At 47.1% G+C, this 20,410-nt stretch overlaps 1 protein-coding gene across 1 annotated transcript in view; it reads left to right on the top strand.

Annotated features, from left to right (window-relative positions):
* DENND3 (DENN domain containing 3) overlaps positions 1 to 9,411 on the top strand; it is a gene marked incomplete at its 5' end in the record, with an annotated part of 62,032 nt that extends 52,621 nt beyond the window's left edge. The window contains 5 exons of the mRNA XM_029913402.1: positions 3,105 to 3,265; positions 4,088 to 4,221; positions 5,752 to 5,870; positions 6,000 to 6,137; positions 7,711 to 9,411. Coding sequence (XP_029769262.1) covers positions 3,105 to 3,265; positions 4,088 to 4,221; positions 5,752 to 5,870; positions 6,000 to 6,137; positions 7,711 to 7,911 — 753 coding nt within the window. The remainder of the gene's footprint in view (positions 1 to 3,104; positions 3,266 to 4,087; positions 4,222 to 5,751; positions 5,871 to 5,999; positions 6,138 to 7,710) is intronic.
* Between the last annotated feature and the right edge of the window lie 10,999 nt (positions 9,412 to 20,410).

Genomic DNA, 20,410 nt, shown 5'->3' on the forward strand with positions numbered 1-20,410 from the left:
AGGAGAATGATCTTCACAGCAGCATTCTGAATGGGTCTGAGTGGGGCAAGACTGCATGGTCAAGTCCAGAGAGAAGGAAGTTGAAGTAATATAGATGTGAGATAGAGAGCCTGGATGAGCATTTTAGCTGTGTGCATGGTTAGGAAAGGCTGCGTCTTAGAGATGTTATGCAGAAGGAGACGTCAGGATTTAGACATAGCCTGGGCATGAGGACCTAGAGAGAAGTCAGAGTTGAAGAAGACACCCTGGCTACGAGCCTGTGTGACAAGCAGGTTGGCGGAAGGAAGGGGAGGGGAGGGGGTGTTCGCAGTGATTGAGAAAGGGGTGGGGAGGAGAAGATTAGGAGCTCTGTTTTGAGTCATGTTGAACTTGAGCTGTTGGCTAGACATCCATGAGGAGATGTCAGCGAGAGAGGTCAAGATTTTAGTTTGGAAAGGAGACAGGTCTGGGGTAAAGAGGTAGATGTGTAAATCATCAGCATAAAGTCAGTAGTTGAATTTGAGTTTCTGGATGAGGTTACCCCGAGATAAGGTACAGAGGGAGAAGAGGACCAGGGACAGAAAGGGGGAGGGGGTGATGAGGAGAATCCTTAGAAGGACATGCTGAAGGAGCGTGTTGAGAGGTGAGGAGAGTGTCACGGAAGCCAAGGAAGGACAAGATTTCAAGAAGAGGAGCATGGTCGATTGTGTCAAAGGTGGCTGACAGGCCAAGGAGGATGAGGATGGCATTCTAGTTCTGAGCTTTGTCTTGGAAAAGATTATTAGAGACTTTGGCAAGCAGTTTCAGTGGTGTGCAAAGGGCAGAACCCTGATTGGAGAGGGTCTAGGATGGAATTGGAGGAGAGGAACTCCAGATTATAAAGAGTGCATTCAGCAATCTTACGGAAGAAGGGAGATACAGTGGGCTCAAGGGTGGGCTTTTTAAAATAATAGAGACTAGATCATTGCTTGTATTGTGAGGGGAAAGAGCCAGAGGCTAGCGCAAGGTTAAGGAGAAGAGTAAGGGAGGGGAAGAGAGTAGGTGGAGAGAGAAGTGGAGGCAAGAGGTGGAGTGGGTTTGAGGAGTGAGTCAAACATGGCAAAAAGACAGCTGAGCTTGCAGGCATGGTACTCAGTTAAGTTGGAGAAGTAGAGCTGTTTAACTATAACAGTGGTTTTCAACCCATCATCCGCAGACCCCTGGAGGTCCGCAAACTATGCCTAAGATTTCCAAAGGGGTCTGTGCCTCTATTCAAGATTTGTAGGGGTCTTCGAATGAAAAAAGGTTGAAAACCACTGAACTAGGAAGATGGGAGAAGTGAAGGAGAAGAGAACAAAGATAGAGTTGAGGAAGGCAGCCGGGTCATGGGATTTCCATCAGAGACGCTCCGCTGTGCGACACCAGGAGCAGAGGAAGCAGATGTTGAGGATAAGCCAGGGCTGGGGCGTTGGCAGGGTGGGAGATGGGAGGGGGCAAAAGAGTTGAAACTGGAGGAGAGTGAAGCTTGGAGGGAGTCAACAACTATCAATGGAACTAAAGTAAGAGAGGGCTGAGAGCAGACAAGAAGTCATCAATGCTGACGGGCTGCAAGACACAGAAAGGGTGCCTGGGGAGCTGATGGGCGATGTGGAAAGAAACCAGGCGATGGTCTGAGAGGGGGAACTCCTCAATAGAGAGACTAGAGAGAGCATTGCTTGGTGAAGACCAAGTCAAGCGAAGAGCCCTCGTGACTGGGAGAGTTGATCCAGAACTGCCGATCAAAGGAAGAGGTGAGGTACAGCTAAGAGGTCATGGGAGTCATCAGCATGGAATTTGACGTCACCAAGGATGAGTGGGAGGTAGCAAGGAGAGGAAGAGAGAGCGTCAGGAAACTGAATCGAAAGGAAGGATGATGCGAGGAGTTGGGTGAATGGTAAATGACAGCAGCGTGAAGCGGGCAGAGAAGGTGCAGATGCGTTGCTGTTCAAAAGAAAGGAAAGCCTGGGAATGGGGAGGTGGGAGGGGCCGAAGCCGGCAAGAATGGGAGTGGAGAAGCTCACCACAGTCTGACCAAGGATGGTGTGTGTGTGAAAAGAGGAGAGGCCTCCCTCAGAAAGGACAGCTGCAGAGGCAGTGTCTGATGAAGGGATCCAGGAGCTGGAGGGGAGCGAGTTATTAAGAGGTTGTGAATGGCTGAGATCTTTGGAGAGATGGAGGGGGTATTAATGTGGGAAATAAGAAGTACATTATTTCAGAACATCCTGTGGTTAAAATACTGCTGCTGCTATTTCTAGTTCAAAAATTAAATGAATGTTTCACTTCTTCTAATTGAAGAGAGAAATACATTTTATACAAATGGAAGAGCGTTTCTGTTATGTAGGAAAGAAATGTGTAATACTTCGAGCTTCTGTAGTGTTTTTCATTTGAAGATCTCAGAGTTTTACATTATATTTTAAGCCCCAAACCACTCCTTTGAGATAGGTATCAGTAAGTATTATTAAGCCTACTTCTTTGAAAGATAAACTGAGCCATAGCGATGACATCACTTATCTTCAGTCATACAGCCTTGTAGTGACAGAGCCAAGAAAGAACTGAGGAATCTTGATTCTTGCTCTGACTTTAGCCACTAGGAAAAACTCTCTTTGTATAACACAGTGGCTCTCAACCAGGGGTACGTGTACCTCTGGGGATACGCAGAGGACTTCCAGGGGTACATCAACTCGTCTAGTTATTTGCCTAGTTTTACAACAGGCTACATAAAAAGTACTAGCAAAGTCGGTACAAACTAAACTTCCTACAGACGATGGATTGTTTATATTGTTTTATATACTATAGACTGAAATGTAAGTACAATATTTATATTCCAAGTCATTTATTTTATAATTATGGTAAAAATGACAGTCAGCAATTTTTCAGTAATAGTGTGCTGTGACACTTCTGTATTTTTAGGTCTGATTTTGTAAGCAAGTAGTTTGTAAGTGAGGTGAAATTTGGGGGTATGCAAGACAAATCAAACTCTTGAAAGGGGTACAGTAGTCTGGAAAGGTCGAGAACCACTGGTATAACATGTTTGTGTACTTCTTTCAAGAGTGATAGCCTTCTGTACTGAACTTTTAAAAGAAATCTTGCACTTTTTTCCCCTCTAGACTTGTATGGTAATGGTAGAGCAGAGCCAAGTATGGATCGGTTCTCAAGATGCCATTATTTACATAATCAACACCCATAGTATGTCTTGCAATAAGCAACTAAATGACCACCGCTCTCATGTTATGGACATCATTGTAGAGAACAGGAACAGTGTATCCAGGTAAATTTGATTACAAAGTTCCATTTTTTAAATATACATACCAGCTAACGTGGGAGGCATTCTTGGTACGAGAGCTTCTGAAGCTGGACAAATGTGTAATATTAGAGAGAATTTTAAACAAGATAATGTGTTTATTTCCTCTAATCGCTAATCAACATCTAGACTAAATTTAACCTTAAGAGAAATCCTGCAATTAAATGTAAGGGTCCATATAAAACAGTCAACTACAAGATACTATATTTAACCTTCTATATAGGCAGCCCAATGTAGCTGATGTGATCAGTTTCACAATGACACCTTATTTCCAAAATAGTTCTGCTTTCCTGAGACAGAGATGAGACCAAAGTGCAGGCAACCAGTAATAAATTGCACACCGAAGCCTCTTAAAGATCATTCCATTTTTGCTTTGTCCACATAATAGATTCATCATACTTTTACAACCCAGTTCTGGATTTATTTTTCTTTATACAAAAGTGAACGGAACAAGAAAAATAAGTTCAAATACATCATATGATTCTTTTTAAAATTAACAATGCAGAAGTGCACATGCCAAACCTAACTTTTGCTGCCAAAGCCACCCTCTCCCTGCCACCTGCTGTGATTCCCTTCCAGCATGCTGCCCTGGCGCTTGGGAACTACTCCTGTGCTACTGTCCTATAGACTTTAATGCACACTCCGTTGTGGCTCATTGATGTATTTTAATCTAATATTTCTACTACTCTTGGAAGTAAAGATCTCGGCTTTGACTTGGCATTAACGTTTGTTGTGGTGGGAGATCTATAACACCATGCTATCTTTAATTTTGCTTTTTTACGTCAACAGCGAAGCATATTCATGCAGTTTAGATGGGACAGTGATTGCTTGGAACATTAGCACTTTGAAAGTAAACCGTAGACTTCAACTGCCCTGCAAAGATCTTTTTTCTGTCAAACTCCATGACAACCGTCTTTGGTGCTGTAAGTTCTTCATGCCTCAGATATTGGAATGTTTTTTAAATAAGTTTTTGCATGTTATGTCACTTTAATGTAAAGAACAGTACAATTTCATGCCACTTTTTATTTTTGTATGATTAACCAGTTCTCTTCATCCACCCATCTCCATTCAGGCTGTTTGAATAGCATAGAGTAGTCCTGTTGAATTTGTTGGGCCTATTGTTGTGCTTTAAATTAAGCATTTTGCCTGGTCAGGGTCTTACAGATATCCTCTTGTGATAGCAAGCAGTCCCACATAGGACAAAATTGCTGGGTTACTGCATGGGAGGATGTGAGTTGCCTTTGGATGGCCATGTCTCATCTGGTTGAACATCTGTTCAGGGATGTTGCATTCACTGCAGGATGTGACATCTAGAAGCATCAGGCTTTGTCTGGTCTCACCCGAAGATGCCTGTAAATTGCCATGGGAACCCTTAAAAGAGAAGTTCTTTTAAGTCTATGGGGTCCAGCGGTAATAGTATCGGAAGTTGTGGATCTGTGTTTGAGCCACCTGTTATGGCACAGGTCCAACTTGATAGTCTTGGCAGTCACCTTTAACTACTTCCAAGTGTTCTGCCATCCTGTGTGTAGGAGCTGAGTAGGATATGCTAAGGTTTCAGTGCCAGAGTAAAAGGTCATCAATAAGGCATCTTTTCCAAGTACAGGTTGGTTCAAGAAACCTAAGGCTTATCCACCCAACATTGCTTTAACACTCAATGCTACCATAGAGCTAGGATCCACTGTATATCAAGTATGCACATTGAGTGACAAAAAAGCTACTAAAGACTATGGGTAAAATCCTGGCCCGATGTGCAGTCAGTGGTAACACTCCCATTATTTTCATTGGGGCCAGAAATCCACCCTACAACTTCTGTAGTACAGAAAATCTCTGTCCTAGATCTATAGCAGCAAATACTTATGCACGCTGAGAACCAAATAATGATATGAAAATTTAAGTACGTTCTCTTTTCCTCTTCTATTAGCACCTAGAGTACCAACAGGCATGCTTGTAATTGCAGAATAGATATAAGAATGTACACTGTGGGTATGTCTACACCCAGCCGCTAGTTCGGCGGCTGGGAATCGAAGTTCTGGGTTCGACTTATCGCGTCTTGTCTGGACGCGATAAGTCGAACCAGGAAGTGCTCGCCGTCGACTGCGGTACTCCAGCTCGACGAGAGGAGTACCGCGGAGTCGACGGGGGAGCCTGCCTGCCGCGTCTGGACGGAGGTAAGTTCGAACTAAGGTACTTCGAACTTCAGCTACGTTTATTCACGTAGCTGAAGTTGCGTACCTTAGTTCGATTTGGGGGTTTAGTGTAGACCAAGCCTGTGAGAAGTCAACTGGGAATAGAGAATACCATGTATAGTTTTCATTGTGTGTTTTAGGAAAGATACTACTGGTGACCCCATAGTTCTGCATGTACACATTTACTCCTGCCTAGCTTTCCACGGTTTTGTTGGGAAATAAGAAGTCAGTACTTCGACTACTAACCTCATATTTTTACTATTGAAGGTACAGGAAGTGGTATACTCGTAGCGACAACTAATGGGTCTCCTCGGCAAGAAATGAAAATTGAAGAGAATCCGAAGGATGTTTGTTCGTATTTTCTCTGTTTCCAGCTGTTTCCTGAGGTATTACATTTAGGCTGGTAATTTGTCTTGTGGGAAGTCTCTGCTTTATAAACAGTGCTGTACAATTATTTCTTAGGCTATGTTTGTGAGTACATTGGTAAGATTGGTCAGATTCTTTCTGTGCTTTAGGGGGACCAAGTATGGACGTCATGTTCAGGAAGTAGTGACCTGTATATTTGGAATGCAACAGATCTCTCCAGAACGCCTCAAAAGATTCATCTTCAAGACTGTTCTGAGATTACCTGTATGATGAAAGTAAAAAATCAGGTAGAATACATTCTGTTAATTTAATATTTTTATTTGTTGGCCATTTCCTAGGTGTAATGCAGTTTGTGTTTACAGCATTATCATCAGTTGAGGAGTTTTATTGTGGGCTTGCCACGCACATTGGTCTGAGACATGAGTAGCCCTGAGCTAATAGCAGCCCAACATAATTGACCATCTAGTATTCAAACATACAAGCAAGGCCAGAAGCCTCATCCATGATTAAATGCATGATGACTTTATTAGTCACTGACCTTTTCACTAAACAGTATGAACTAAAGATTAGGTCCCCTGACATTTAATGCCTTATGCTCCAATGATAAAGCCCAAGGAAAGACTAGTGGAAAAATAATAAATGCTGATTACCTGGCCTGTGTCTGGAAGATGGTCTCTTCCTATCTAATCATCATGTGCCCACCCTAACAGGGTTAAAGGACCCGAGCAGTTCCCCATATCACCATCTTCTGGGAGCGTCACTCAGCCCTCTCAGTCACAATATACCAGTCACTTTCAGAGCTCTGCGGCTGCTGCGAGTGAGGGCACCATTTGGTCAGGGGCAAAGGTCATTTCCATAAATAACAGCAAAAATATTCCACAATGAGATGCTGACAGTAACTCCAGACCCTTTTGAAATAATCCCAGTCAGACTCCCCAGCCCGTCTCCCCCGAAATGTACAATCACTTCATAAAGCACCCTGTGGAGTTGGGAAGCTACTCTGCCACTGGGGCTAGGTTGGTGAGCCAGGACCTAACGGGAAAACAGAGAAAGATGCTGTAGAAACAGAACCCCACAAGCTCTGGGATACCCCCAACCAGCCTGTAAAGTAAAGGATTACTCAGAAACCCAGAGCCCTCTTCTGCTCCATCTGCAGCATCATCCCTCTTCCCCTCCACTCATTCATAGCCCAGTAACACCGTACGTAACATTATTGTCCAACTCCCTTATACAAAAAAGGAAAAATCAGCAAACGTTCCTGAGCTTCCCACCTCCCCAGTTTGAACATTCAATACTCCTGTCTTTAAGCCTGCCAGCGATGCAGCAACTTGGCTCTTTCTCCCCTAGGATAGGACGGAGTCAGTGGTCAGAGCTATAATACCCACATATCCCTGCTGTAAAAACGAAACAGCATTTACTGGAGTTGCCAGGCTGGGCCAGACTGAAGTGGCTGCCTGGCAACGACAGAAGATGATAGTGTTACAGCTGTCTGCTACAGGCTTACTTCTAAATTCATTTAATTAAAATCAGACAATTTACTATATGATTTCCTTATTTTAGCAAGGAAGCAAAGACAAAGAATTTTGCCCATTTTGTCATTCTTAAATATGCTTCTTTCTAGTTACCAACCCTTATTAAAAATGTAATAGTGGCTATACATCCTGTATAGAAACCTACAAACCATTGACTCCAACAAGTAGCTTTGAGAGGTCTTGGGTATTACCGTTTTCAAACCTGACCAGAGTACCACTGACTGTATCTTTGGGGGCACATAAAACAACTCCTTTGCTGAAACAGCTTACGCTGTATCTTCGAACAGAAGTGGAATGTAATGCATTAAAAATTGATTCTGCTTTTCAGATCTGGATTGGCAGCAGAGGAATATCCCAGGGCAAAACCAGGGGAAAGATCTACGTGATAGATGCTGAAAAGAAAACTGTGGAGAAGGAGTTGGTGGGCCATGCTGATACAGTGAAGGCACTGTGCTCTGCAGAGGACAGATATGTTCTTAGTGGTTCTGGAAGGGAAGAAGGGAAGATTGCTATTTGGAAAGTTGAATAGATTTAACTTTTCCAAGTGTGTGTAAATACCATTGTTGGAAAACTTACCAGTTTGGATTTTGTTACTCCAGCTTCCCCCTTCAGATGTCGTTAACAATGCATCAGTATTATTTTTAATTTATTAGTATAATTATTTCAGTGGTAACTACATTATTGTAGTATATAGAAACAAAAGGGAATTTCTGTTTGCACCCTGTCATGATCAGCCGCGACCTGCACACTCAGTGAGGAACTGGAAGACTGAGTAGAGAAATCACTAGATTTTTAAACCTCGGTGATTACATTTTACAAACATTGTCATGAAAGGTCAAGATTATGGGCCAAGTTCTTTGCTAGGGTAAATTGACTTCAATGAAGCTGAACCAGCAGAGAGTATTGCTCAATAATTCAGTTTGAGCTAGTTCTTAAAGATACATAAGTATCATCCTACAAAATAATAATTTTGATCTCTTGACAGCTGGAAATGTTCGTTTGGAAAAATATTAAATTTGACTGATTCATCGTGGGTGATAGAATTACTGTAAATTCAAAATATCTTTCTAACCTGGCAGCCCGATTAACACAAGGATGACTTTCCATTCCCGCTGTATCTATATTTATGGTGCATTATTTAAAATGCTGACTTTCCCTAATAGCACTTGTAGTCTGCTGGTGTGCCAAGATACTTGGATATTTCCAGTTACGGCAACTTTAAGAAGTAAGCATTCCTTTAAAAAACAAGTGTAGACTATTTGGGATCTACCAAGTTCTTAGGAATGGAACCCTTGCTGTAGTAGTTCTGTCTTTGGCAAATTTAATTTCAATATATTATAGGCTTGCTAGTGGCAGCAACATTTGTTGGAGCTATGCAAACAAACCTCATCCCAATATCACTCCATTAACTGGGACGGCCCAGCTGGCTTAGACTGTTACGACTTCTTGGCCCAAAAGACCCTCCATAATTTAGATTTGTGTATGTCCTTGAACTCTAGCCAATGGGGAAGTGCCTTGCAAATCATAAAAAAAATCGACTGTTGATCTACAATTAAGGCTGATTTGGCAGAAAAAATATATATTTTGTCCATACTTGTCTCCCGGAGCCATAGAGGCTAACATGTTTTGGGACTGTCCCAGGATACAATCCGTTTGGCTACAAGAAGGCCGGAGGATTAATAGGATATTGGATACCTCCATAAAAATTACTTCCAAGAGCTGTGTTTTGGGATATAGCCCATTATCTTGGAAACATCCCAGCTTCACAGAATGCTTGGCTCTCCAGAGCACTGCTTGTAGACAAATGACTGATGCTGCTTCGCTGGAAGAGCAGACTGCACCCAGGGGTAGCAGCTTGGCACACAGACTTAGCTGACCTGGCAGCTAACGAGCGGGTAATGTTTTGGAGAGGAGGGACCTCAGACAAATTTGAAAAGATTTGGTCTGACTTTTTAGAAACCCGATGGAAACTGAGCCGTTGCTCTCCTTTCCAATCCCTGCCTCCATCCTGCCTTTCCTTTCCCTCCCTTTCCACTCCTTTACCTTTTTGTTCTTTTTGTCTTTTTGCTTTTGTTGCCCCCCCTTATTTTGGGAGGGGAGAGGGGGCGACAATTTCAATAAATATAAATAGAGAAATAAAACATAAAAAAAGACTGCCATTATTTAGCTGAGAACATAACTAAGAAAATAATTCAGCTTAATTTTAAGTTACATGAAGGCACCATATGCTATCACGTAGATAATTCAAAATAATTGAAAGTAAACGCCATTGTACTGTGGTCTGGTGTTCCATTTGGCTTATGCTTCCTAGTCATTTCCTTTCAGGAAATATGTGAGAGTTGGAGAACTGTACATATGTGCAGAATAGTTGTCTATATCAATGCAGGATAAAGTGGAATATATAATTTCTATAAAATACTGTAAATAGATGGAAAAATCAGCTGCTACTTTTTTTGTTAACATATATAACCTATAGTAGTGCAGGGCTAATAGAAATACTGTTATATAAACTGTTGATAATCTCTGTGTTAAGTCTTTCAGTCTGGGTATTTGAGGATAGCTGAAATTCTCTCTTGTCATTTGTTCAGTCACTGAAAAAACTAATATGAGAAACAGAATATTAAACACTATTGCAATTCTGGCCTCTCTTTGTAACTTGTTTTTATTTCCATGTAATTCAACACACCACAAGGACCTAAATTTACAGTCATGGCCAGCATCTGCTGGGTGTAGCAGAGATAAGGCTGCAAAGAAGACGGCTGTGGCTGTCGGATACTAGGACTGTCTCTATACAATGTTCTGCTTGGTTCTATTCCAGGCTGAAGGCTGCTTTACTCTCCGCTGGCTGGCTATGGTTGACTATAACTGCTACGCTTACCTTATCCCTGACATGCCTCCTATGCCAGGGACTAAAACATGTTGTGAAGGAGCTGGCTATCCTGGCTTTATCTTATCTGGGGATTCTCCCATCCCATGGAAGTTCTAAGTTGGGGGATCCAATAGCTCCCTAGCCACTAGGCCCCAAGTTTTATATGACCTGCTCTGTTCTATCTTTGCTTTAATACCACATCCATCAGCATGATATATGAACACCAGTGTGACACCTGCTATGCTTTCCCCTCACTCTAGAGAGCCAGGACCTATGATGTCAGCAGAGACGTCTGGGCGAAGAGCTGGCAATGACAAAGTTAGCTCCTGTACTGCTCAACCATGTCACTTCATCTGGTCATCCGTTCATAACTGCCTTTGTTGTCGCTCTCACAAAGCATTTTATAATTAGCTTGCCTCATCAGTGGGCTTTCAGTGCACCAGGAATGCGCTCTCATCCTGGCAGTGATGCCCTCTGTGATGTTGGGCAAGTGTTTGCCTCTGTTCCCCAAGTATGAAATGGGCAGAACAGTACAGTTCCCCTTCTGACACCAGTGTGGCCCCACTACAGAGAAGCAGCAGATGTTCTGGGCCTTGCAGTTCTGCTCTCCAGGGAAGGAGACATTAGTGAGAGAGTCTGGATATACTCTAAGTGCAACTTGCTTTATTTGCACGCACACACACAACAGTGCTGAAATGAAAATGGTCAAACAGCAGGTGCGGCAATCCTTCTGCCACGATTCTCAGCTCAGCACCAATGTGTGGTTTCCCTGGAGCAAACCTGCCTCAAGAACGGACTCTAAGCAGAGCCCCAGAGAGAGAGTGCAGACTCTCCTGCTGCTTTCACAGTGCCCTGTCTCATAAAGCTTCCTCTACACACAACTTTGCATAACTCAAAACTAACAACACCACAGCATATCTTCCAAAGAGTGGAAACTTGCTCACACGTCACAAAAAAGAACTTTAACAGGGAATGTAACAGTGCAGCCTAGTGCCACCTGCCATAATACTCAAGAATTCCTAGGTCCCAATCCTGTGCTCATACATACTCCCTCTGTAGTAGTATTTATTAAGTATGTTCTCTAAGCCAGTATGACAACATGATCACCTGCCCTCCATGACTAATACCGAGTTTATTGATCTAGTCTCCTTTATAAGATCTGTATTTCTGTGTATAGCCATGTCTCCCATTAATGTCCCCTGATAATGTTAATACCCAGTTCTCTTGATCTTTCCTATTAGGTCTTTTTCCTCCAACCTTTCCTCAGTTTTGCTTGTCTGCCTTTGAGGTTACTCAGTACTTTTTCTCTTTTTTTAATAACATGGACCCAGATCCTCAACTGGTGTAAATCAAGATAGCGCCAAAGGCAATCAGTGGAGCTAGGCTGATTTCTATCAGGTGAGGATCTGGCCCATGCTGTTGAAAACTGAGTGCAGTGTTCCAGGGATTGAGAAACTAACGAAAGGCAAGTAGGGGTGGATAATTCCCTTGCTTATTGGAGCATCCATGTGACTCTTATTAATATGACCCAATATAACATGCCTTTATTTTGCTATAGTATTGACTCTTATTCAGTATTATCACGCTCACCCCCAGATCCTTCCCTAAAATGCTGCCGTGCAGCCTGTATTGTGTGTAATTTCAGTCCTTCCTGCATAAGTCATGCTGGATCTACTTCCGCAGATTTCAGCTCGCTTCTGAAACTTACCAGAGTGAATTGTATTTTAATCGTGTGTTCTTTAAACCATTTACAATCTCGCTTAGCTTCAGGACAGCCACCACCTGCATTATTATAGTTTCAGCCTCCAGTGAGGATGAGGAATAGCACTGGACCCAGGAACCAATCCCCCCTTCCTCCCCCCGATACCTCTATTCAACTTGACACTAATCAGGAATATTTACACTCTAGTCCAGCCCTGTGTCTCCATTCTACCACATATATAGGTTGAGTAAGCACATCAGAAACTACCCACCTCCACCATCCTGCAATCCCCTGCACTGTCGCTGGACATCTGACTGACTTCTGTGGCTACACGTATGGTAGATTCAATCCTGGTAGTACCCAGGTTCATTCTCCACTGATACGGTTTGTGGAATGATGTCGAATGCTTCCTTGAAGGCAGCAGCATTGCCTCTTCGGTGCTCTTTTTTTTATCCCTTTGAAAAAAATAACTTGGTCCAGATCCTCAGCTGATGTAAATTGGTGCAGGTCTATTGAGGTAAAAACCAATATACGCCAGCCCAGGAACTTTTAGCTTCTATTGGGTGCTGCCACCTTGGTGGTGGTGGTGGTTCATTGTCCCATTGGCCTTCAGGTGCTCCCAAGGTCACTGCTTTCTCAGCTCTTGCTGGTTTCCAGGAAAGGAGGTTGGACTGCATTTTAATTCCCCGAGCCCCCTTTTTCTTTCTTCCTTCTGCCTCAAAAACAGGACTGTCCGGCCTGATTCTGAGAGGAGCACACTCCTATAGAAGTCCGTGGAAGCTGCAGGCACTCGGCCCTTTTAAGAACCAGGTCGTTTTTCCGTTGGTGATCTCACCGTCCACCAGGTGCTCTCAGCTCGAAAGGCCAGTGGTCCCACTACAGCTAGGTCTTTAGCACACTCACCTGAATTTCACAGTCTTAGCCTGGATATATTTATCTCAGTATCTGGCTACTTTTCTGTTTTCTTGTTCCAGTGACGTTCTAATAGTATCTTGTTTTGTGCACCTAGGGCAATGCAAGCCCAGCGCTGCCTCAGGCAGGCTCTGCAATGGGGATCTCTTACATACCTGTAGTTATTTAACGTATGCAGTGTTGTTGCTGTGTCAGTCCCAGATATTAGTGTGACAAGGTGGGGGAGGTAATAGCTTTTACTGGACCAACTTCTCTTGGTGAGAGAAACAAGCTTTTGAACTTACACAGAGCTCTTCTTCAGGGCTGGGAAACTTAATCAGCGTGTCACAGCTAAAAACAAGGTGGAACAGATTGTTTAGCACGCGTAGTTATCTTTCTGTTTTCCTTGCGGCGCTTCATGCTCTTGTAACCGACTGGTGAGTGTGTTACACAAAATGCCAAGATAGCAGCCACATAAGTGGGTAGGTGGGCTCATCTTGGATTCAAACTGGTGCGGGTCTCAGATGCTTGGGATGAATTTCCTGTGAGCAGAGTATATATGTAAGTGTTACTGGATCCTTCTGTGCCCAATCTGCAGAGGCCACGAGTCTGTTGAAGTCCAGAGCTGCAGAGACATGGTATTTTAGCGCAGGCTGTAACAGCTCATGCTCACAGCTCTGGAGAATCCCCCGTCAGTGCCTGGTGTGTCAGCTAACATGTAGGCCATCACATAAGAGCTTAGTAACACTCTGGTCTTCTGGCTTCTTGGGCAGCTCCATGCTGGGAATCAGTGAATTTGTTTGAGCTTAGTGTACCCATTTCAAAAGTGATTCTAAAAACCATTGCATTCAGAAGCATCAATGCTAAGGGAAAAATACTGAGCTGCTGCTTAATGCCGTGTTTTTAAGCAGCGGGTACTTAAGAGCAAGTGACAGATGCAGGGAAAATGAAATTTCATGTCTCATTTGGCTCCATTCTATAAGACTGTAATTTTCTTTGTCTGAAAAAAGAACTACGATTCATTTCTCGACACAGACAGCAGAGGGCACCATTGACTTAACTAACTAGAACTCAACGCTTGGAGAGAAAATTCAAAGCTTTTTGCAAGGACCCAAGGCTCAAGATCAGATTGAAAGGTAGGCCCCTGCTGCCCAGGAGTTCTGCAAGCTATCTGGTGGGAACATTTAGGCCCTGATTTTTCCATTGACTTGTACCTTTTGTTGCACTTACTCATGTGCAAAGTAAGTGCAACAAAAGGTACAAGTCAATGGAAAAATCAGGGCCTAAATGTTCCCACCAGATAGCTTGCAGAACTCCTGGATAGCAGGGGGCCTACCTTGCAAAGCCAGTGTAAACGGACTATTCTAATGTGGTAGCATTTTGCATTCATCATTTGCACCCATAAAAGCTGGATTAATTTAGAGCAATGCTCACTATACAAAAATATAAAGACAGGGCCCTTCGAGGGTAGGCAGCTGTTTTAGGTAAGCAGGTGCATCAAATGCTACATTTTTAAAATGATTCACTCCTCCTGGAAGTAGGAGCCAGCAGAAACAGTTCTTGGCTGGGGAGGTGAATCTAGGCCAAAGTAATTCATTTTCATTACTGGGACACACACTGGGCAAGATGATGTTCAAGTCATTCTTGATGGACTGCAGCTTCCCAGGTCTGCTACGAGTGAGGGCCCCTCACGTAGCCCAGGAGCAAACCCAATCAGCTATAGGCGCTCCTGGGCTTTGCTGAAATACCATACTGCCGGGGGAGTTCTGCACCAAAACGTTAAAAACTCTGTGCACAGTATTTTAAAATTCTGAAAAAATATGTATATTTTGTCAAAATAACGCTATATAATCATGTCAGTTTCAGTTATTTTATAATTTATTTCAAAATAGCTCTCAGCAACTATGTCGGAAACAATACAGACAGACACAAAAATTCCCCCAGCAGTAGAGAGGTAAGGAAACCCCTAGGACAATCCAGTTCCTGTTTCTCTGCCCCCTGCCCCCAGAGCCCAGCTGTGGGGCACCTCCCCATCCCAGACATCCACGCCCCCTACCTCCACCAGAGCCCAGCCATGGGGCACCCCCCCATCCCAGACACTCACACCCCTTACCTCCCCCAGAGCCCAGCCATGGGGCACCCCCCAGCCCAGACACTCACACCCCATCCCCCCAGAGCCCAGCATTCAGAAGGCGAAACAGCCTGAAGCTGGGTCCCGCGGCTATGGAGTTTCCGGCCCAGTTTCCTTTCCTCAGGGCGTGCTGGGTTCTGCAGCTCTTGGGAACCCTCCAGCTCCCTCCGCCTCCCCCCAGCAGTGTCTTCTATTTGTGAGCTGGGCTCTGCTGGGTCCAGCGCCCCCTAGTAGCAGCCAGCAGCTCTGCAGCCCATTTCTGCAGGAGGAAAAAGAAATTCTGAGCATCATTTCTGCTCCAATCTTGCATTGGCAGTGGCAGATAATTCTCCCAGGCATAACTACCAGTAGCAGAGGAAATAGGAGTTGCTCTAGCTCCATCCACAGTAGCTCCTTCTGGGAACCCAGCATGTCTGTTCACTTCAGCACCATTTGCTGCTTTTCACTTCCCCCATGAGGTCAAAGTGCCTCATTTATTTCTGCTGCGCTCCATCAAAGCCTGGGGATGTACACCAGCAATGAACTTGGCCCAAAGGGCAATTACAGTCACAAGTACCGTTGTGGAAAAGTGGCACCTTCTTGCCTCTCAGCTCAGCTTCCTGTGAGCGTCCAGTCAGCTCACGGCTCAGAGAAAGGTTTCAGAGTGGTAGCCGTGTTAGTCTGGCTCCGCAAAAAGAATAAATGGACACAAAGCAGACGTCAAGAATTATAACATTCAAAAACCAGTCGGAGAACACTTCAACCTCCCTGGTCAGTCGATTACAGGCCTCAAAGTCGCAATACTCCAACAAAAAACCTTCAAAAACAGACTCCAACGCGAAACTGCAGAATTGGAATTAATTTGCAAACTGGCCACCATTAATTAGGCTTGAATAAAGACTGGGAGTGGATGGGTCATTACACAAAGTAAAAGCTATTTCCCCATGCTAATTTTTCCCCTACTGTTACTCACACCTTCTTGTCAACTGTTGGAAATGGGCCATCCTGAGTATCACTACAAAAGTTTTTTTTCCTCCTGCTGCTAATAGCCCACCGTAACTGATTACTCTCATTATAGTTAGTATAGCAACACCTATTTTTTCATGTCCTCTGTGTATATATATCTTCCTACTGTATTTTCCACTCCATGCATCTGATGAAGTGGGCTGTAGCCCACGAAAGTTTATTCTCAAATAAATTTGTTAGTCGCTAAGGTGCCACAAGTACTCCTGTTCTTTTGGCGCAGAGAAAGCGAACTGGAGTCTGCACTGGCTCCCGTAGCATTCGTGACAGACCACTGGGAAATGTCTTTGGCTCCCCGGGCCTGCTCCAAGCAGCGCAGACACCGTGGAGCTGGTCTGGCCGTCTTGGCGTCAGCTTTGGTTCTGAAAGGCACACCACACAATCCAGCCCAAAACATCTGCCCACAGGCGGGAGCTCCCAAGGCGTCTCCCCACAGCCTGCTCAGGGCTCCCTCACCCTGGGGCCTTGCTGGCTAGAGGCCCACTCCCAGCGCCTTTATCTCTGGGTGCGGTGTGAGCCACTTAGCATTTCCTAGCAAGCTTGTCACCTGCTAACGGGGTGAGGCATTAGAGGCAAGTCCTGCCAGCTCTTCCTAGGGGACCGGGCAGCAGAGTGACAGAACTGAGAGGGTGTTTTCTGGCCCTGTGTTCCCGAGTCTATGCAGGGAGGCGGCTGATTCATCAGGCTCCGGCACAAATCGGTCCCTGCACCTTAAGCGCCATCTTCCATGTTACAAACCTCATCTGCGCTTGTGTGTCTTCCTGCCACTGTCCCTGCTGGGCTCAGGTCACCGCTCAGCCACCTCTGCCCAGAATCTTGCCTGTTTCTTGAGCGAGCAGCAGGCCAGTGCGTCCCCCTCCCTGCAGCCCCTCTGTGCCCCTCGACGGGGCAGTCCCTGTGCCTTCAACAAGCTGATTTCCCCCCCTCTCAGGCTCCAGCTCTGTGCCCCTTTCTCCACCTGGCTCACCATAGCCAGTGCTGGTGGCAGCCCTTACTGCACTGACTTGTCCCGCGACGCTTTTCTGACTGCCTTTGGCGCTAATCTGCTGGCACCTGGCTGGCATGCCCTCAGCCCCTTCCATTCGGTCTTGCAGCTGGTGGGTGGCACAGACACCTTGTGCCATAGCAAAGGGGGGGGGGGGGGCGCTGATTGTGGTGTCCCCTTTTCCTGCTCATCAGCTCCCCACCCCTTTTAGCTGCTCCAGGTGACGAAAAGCAGCTCCCCGGGGCTCTTTGGTTGTGCCGCCCGGCAGCCGAGCACTGGGCCAAAACCTCACACAATGCACGAGTGAATTAGCCAAAGCAGCCAAACCAAATGGGCTGGGAGTGCATGAGTGGCAGCACGGTGGGCAGCGTAGCTGGGGGCCAGCCGTGGGTGTTAATCAGCGGGCCCATGAACTCTAGGCGTGACCGGGGATGAGGCAATGCCGCCATTCTCGCTGGGTGTAACCCACACACTTCCTGGGTGTGGTGTTCTGGCCCATCTAGTGGCACCGAAAGCTAAGGCTGTAGCACAAACGCATTAATTGCTTTCGCTAACAGCCAGGTGGCTTTTAGTTCACGCTGTAGCAGCTCAGGCACTAAGCTCCAGAGGTCCCCGGTTGGCTCCCGCCTGCCAACGACTGGGGTCTGCTGTCGGTGTTACATTTGCACAGGAGGTTGCAGTGCCATGGGATGCTCTGCTAGTCCCCCCTCCCCCCGCTGACCTCCCAGGGCTCGAAAGGGGAGAGAGCAGGTGTGCATCACAGCCTAGGCCACTGTGCTCACTGCTCCTGGGCCCGCCTGGGGAAATATGCACCGCTGCTGCCTCCTCGGGCGGTGCCCGCCCTCCCCCTCAGAGTGTCACATGGGCCGGCCTGGCCTTTCCCTACCAGGCAAATAGCTGGGGCTGTGCCAGCTTCGTCTGCTCCTGGCAGGCTGCGTGTGGTGGGCAGGGGCTAACGAACGGTGACAGCTGTGGCCGCAGAAGCAGCCGCCTGACCAACGTCCGTTTGCTCCCAGCCAGCGCGTTACGTGAGGAGGGCGGATGCGGCTGGCGAGCTGGGCTGTTAGCCTGTATTTTGGGTGGGGTGGAGCAAGGGGCCCAGTGCTGCTCTCGGCGTGGGTGATATTCACTGCTGTGCCCAGGGCACTAAGCCTTGGTGCCACTTAATTCAGGGGGCAGGATGGGCTGACACGCACAGCTCCCCAGGCCGCCTTTGCATGTGCCCCCTGGGGGCCATGTGACGGGTTCCACCCCCTTGCTGGCTGTCATTTTCTGGGGAGCCAGCCGGCCTAGTGATGGGGAGTGCCACTGCCTGTCCTCTACTCCTGAGGGCTACAACATGTTCTGCAGCTGGCTTATCTGGGCCCTCCCAGCCAGCGTACACCCACCCACTGTGCGCTGACTCAGCACGTCAGTCCAGCAGGGCCTCCCCCAGCCTTGGTTACACTTGGCAAGATGTCCCCCAGCCCCTGCCCCCCTTCTCCTGCTCTGAATTTCCCCAACACTAGGTGCTCAGCAATGTCCATCCCGCTCCCGGACCCTTCAGAGTGACACTAAGGGTTGCTTGTTCCTTTAAAGTGGGGGTAGGGACCCCTCAGGGGGTTATGAGGTGATTACATGGGGGGTGAGCCAGGAGTGTGCCAAGCAGCTGCTCAGCAGCTCCCCCGGCTGGCTGCCTGCTGTATCGCAGGGGAAGGAGGCGCGAGCTGCTCCATTGCTTGCCACGTTAGGCCCTTAGGGACCTCGAGAGGGCATTGAGCCCAGCCCCTTGTGCTGAGGCAGGGCCCCGTAAACCTGGCCCGGCCCTGAGAGCCCACAGAGGTAACGTGCCCAGCTCTGGCTGAGTCTTGGGCACATGTAGCCACGGTTGGCTCCCCCTCCTTTAGTCACACAGGGGTCTCTGCTCCAGGGGCTAAGGAGAGCCAGCCCCCAACCCGAGCCAGCCTCTACTCCACCCCCCCTCGACACACCCTTCTCTGCCCCAACCACCTGTGGGGAGGGGGGTGCAGCAGCTCGCTCTGTGTCTGCTGGGGGCCCCCCACTCACGGTGCATTTCACTCCCTTTGGCTGAGTGGAACAGGATAGAGCAGCCGCCCTAAAGCACGGATTGCTCCTCTGGGCCTTTCTGACATCATCCACCTGCCCAAAGCTCAAGGCTGGCCCAGCGTTAGGGGGTTAGCCTCCGCCTCAGGCTACAGGATCTAATCAAGTCCCTGCTCTGCCTGTGACCATGGGCAGATCAGTTGCGCTGTGTTCCCAGGTGTACAGTGGGGACAATAGCACTGCCCCACCTCCCAGAGGGTTGCGAGGGTAAGTACGGTAAAGCTTGTGCAGCGCTCAGCCTGTGGTAGGCTGGGCTGGTTGGGTGCCACAGAAATGATGGAGCATTGGGGGGAGGAGGAGGAGAAATAAATCAGGCTGCTAGCAGATGAGGCAAATAGGTGTTAGGCTGCCCCACATCCAAGGCACGTAGCTAAGGGTAGAGCTAGGCTATGCAAGGCTACTGCCTGAAGAGCCCTTTTGTTGGGGTGGCTGAAGTCAGACCCCCCCACCCCCTCCACCCACCGCCCCATTTCTCCAACAGGGTGTGAGCAGAGCAGGGGGGCAACAGGAGCGCGTGGGGGGTTATTGCAGGAAAGACTCATGCCCCCACCTCACTGAAGGAGGCAGCAATGCCCTCCCCCGGCTGAGTCCTACATCAGCCGGGCCACTGTGCACAGGAGCTGCTCAGGGCACTCCACTGGGGGCTGCTCAGCTGGGAGCAGGTTCTCCTTCCGTCATGAACCGCGAGGGCCCTTCTGTCCAAGCCAGCAGCTGGCTTTGCCCTTCCAGGGGACAGATAAGGACAACAGCTGTTCAGCTTTGCCTCTCTCTGACAGGATTAAGTCTCTGATTTTTTCGGGTCAGCCAAGGGCTTCCACAGTGGCGCAGCCCGACGAGCCCACCCACGCCCATTAACTCGGCGAAGACCAGCATGACCTTTCCCTCCAGCTGCACCACAGACAAACATGCTTTACTGCAGCATGTGCAGGCAGAGCCAGGGTAATTTTTGCCCTACAAATAGACCCTGGCCTTGAGGGATGTTTCTCATCAGCGTCAGAGAATTTCCTGGCAGCGTTCAGACAGGCCCTGCATGCAGAGCTCAGCGCTGCGAGCAGCGTCTGTCTGCACACAGCTTTGCTAGCCTTCCGTCAGTCCCCTCACCGCACACGGGCCATAGCAAGAGGGAGGGGTGTGTAGTTTCAGGCAGGGGCTCTCGCTGCCCCCGGGGAAACAGATCACGTTTCAGGGTTTCCACAACAAATGATGGGATTTTAGTTCCACCAACCTTTTCAAGTTTTTAGCTTTTCATTTCACGGTGGGATAATTTTTCTGGAAACTTCAACTATTGGAATCCAATTTTCTGTTCCACCAGCCAGCCCTACTCATAAAATACTATGTAGAGCGC

Source organism: Terrapene carolina, unplaced genomic scaffold (assembly GCF_002925995.2).
Source record: "Terrapene carolina triunguis isolate 2854851 unplaced genomic scaffold, T_m_triunguis-2.0 Scaffold58, whole genome shotgun sequence".
Taxonomy (NCBI): Eukaryota; Metazoa; Chordata; order Testudines; family Emydidae; genus Terrapene; species Terrapene triunguis.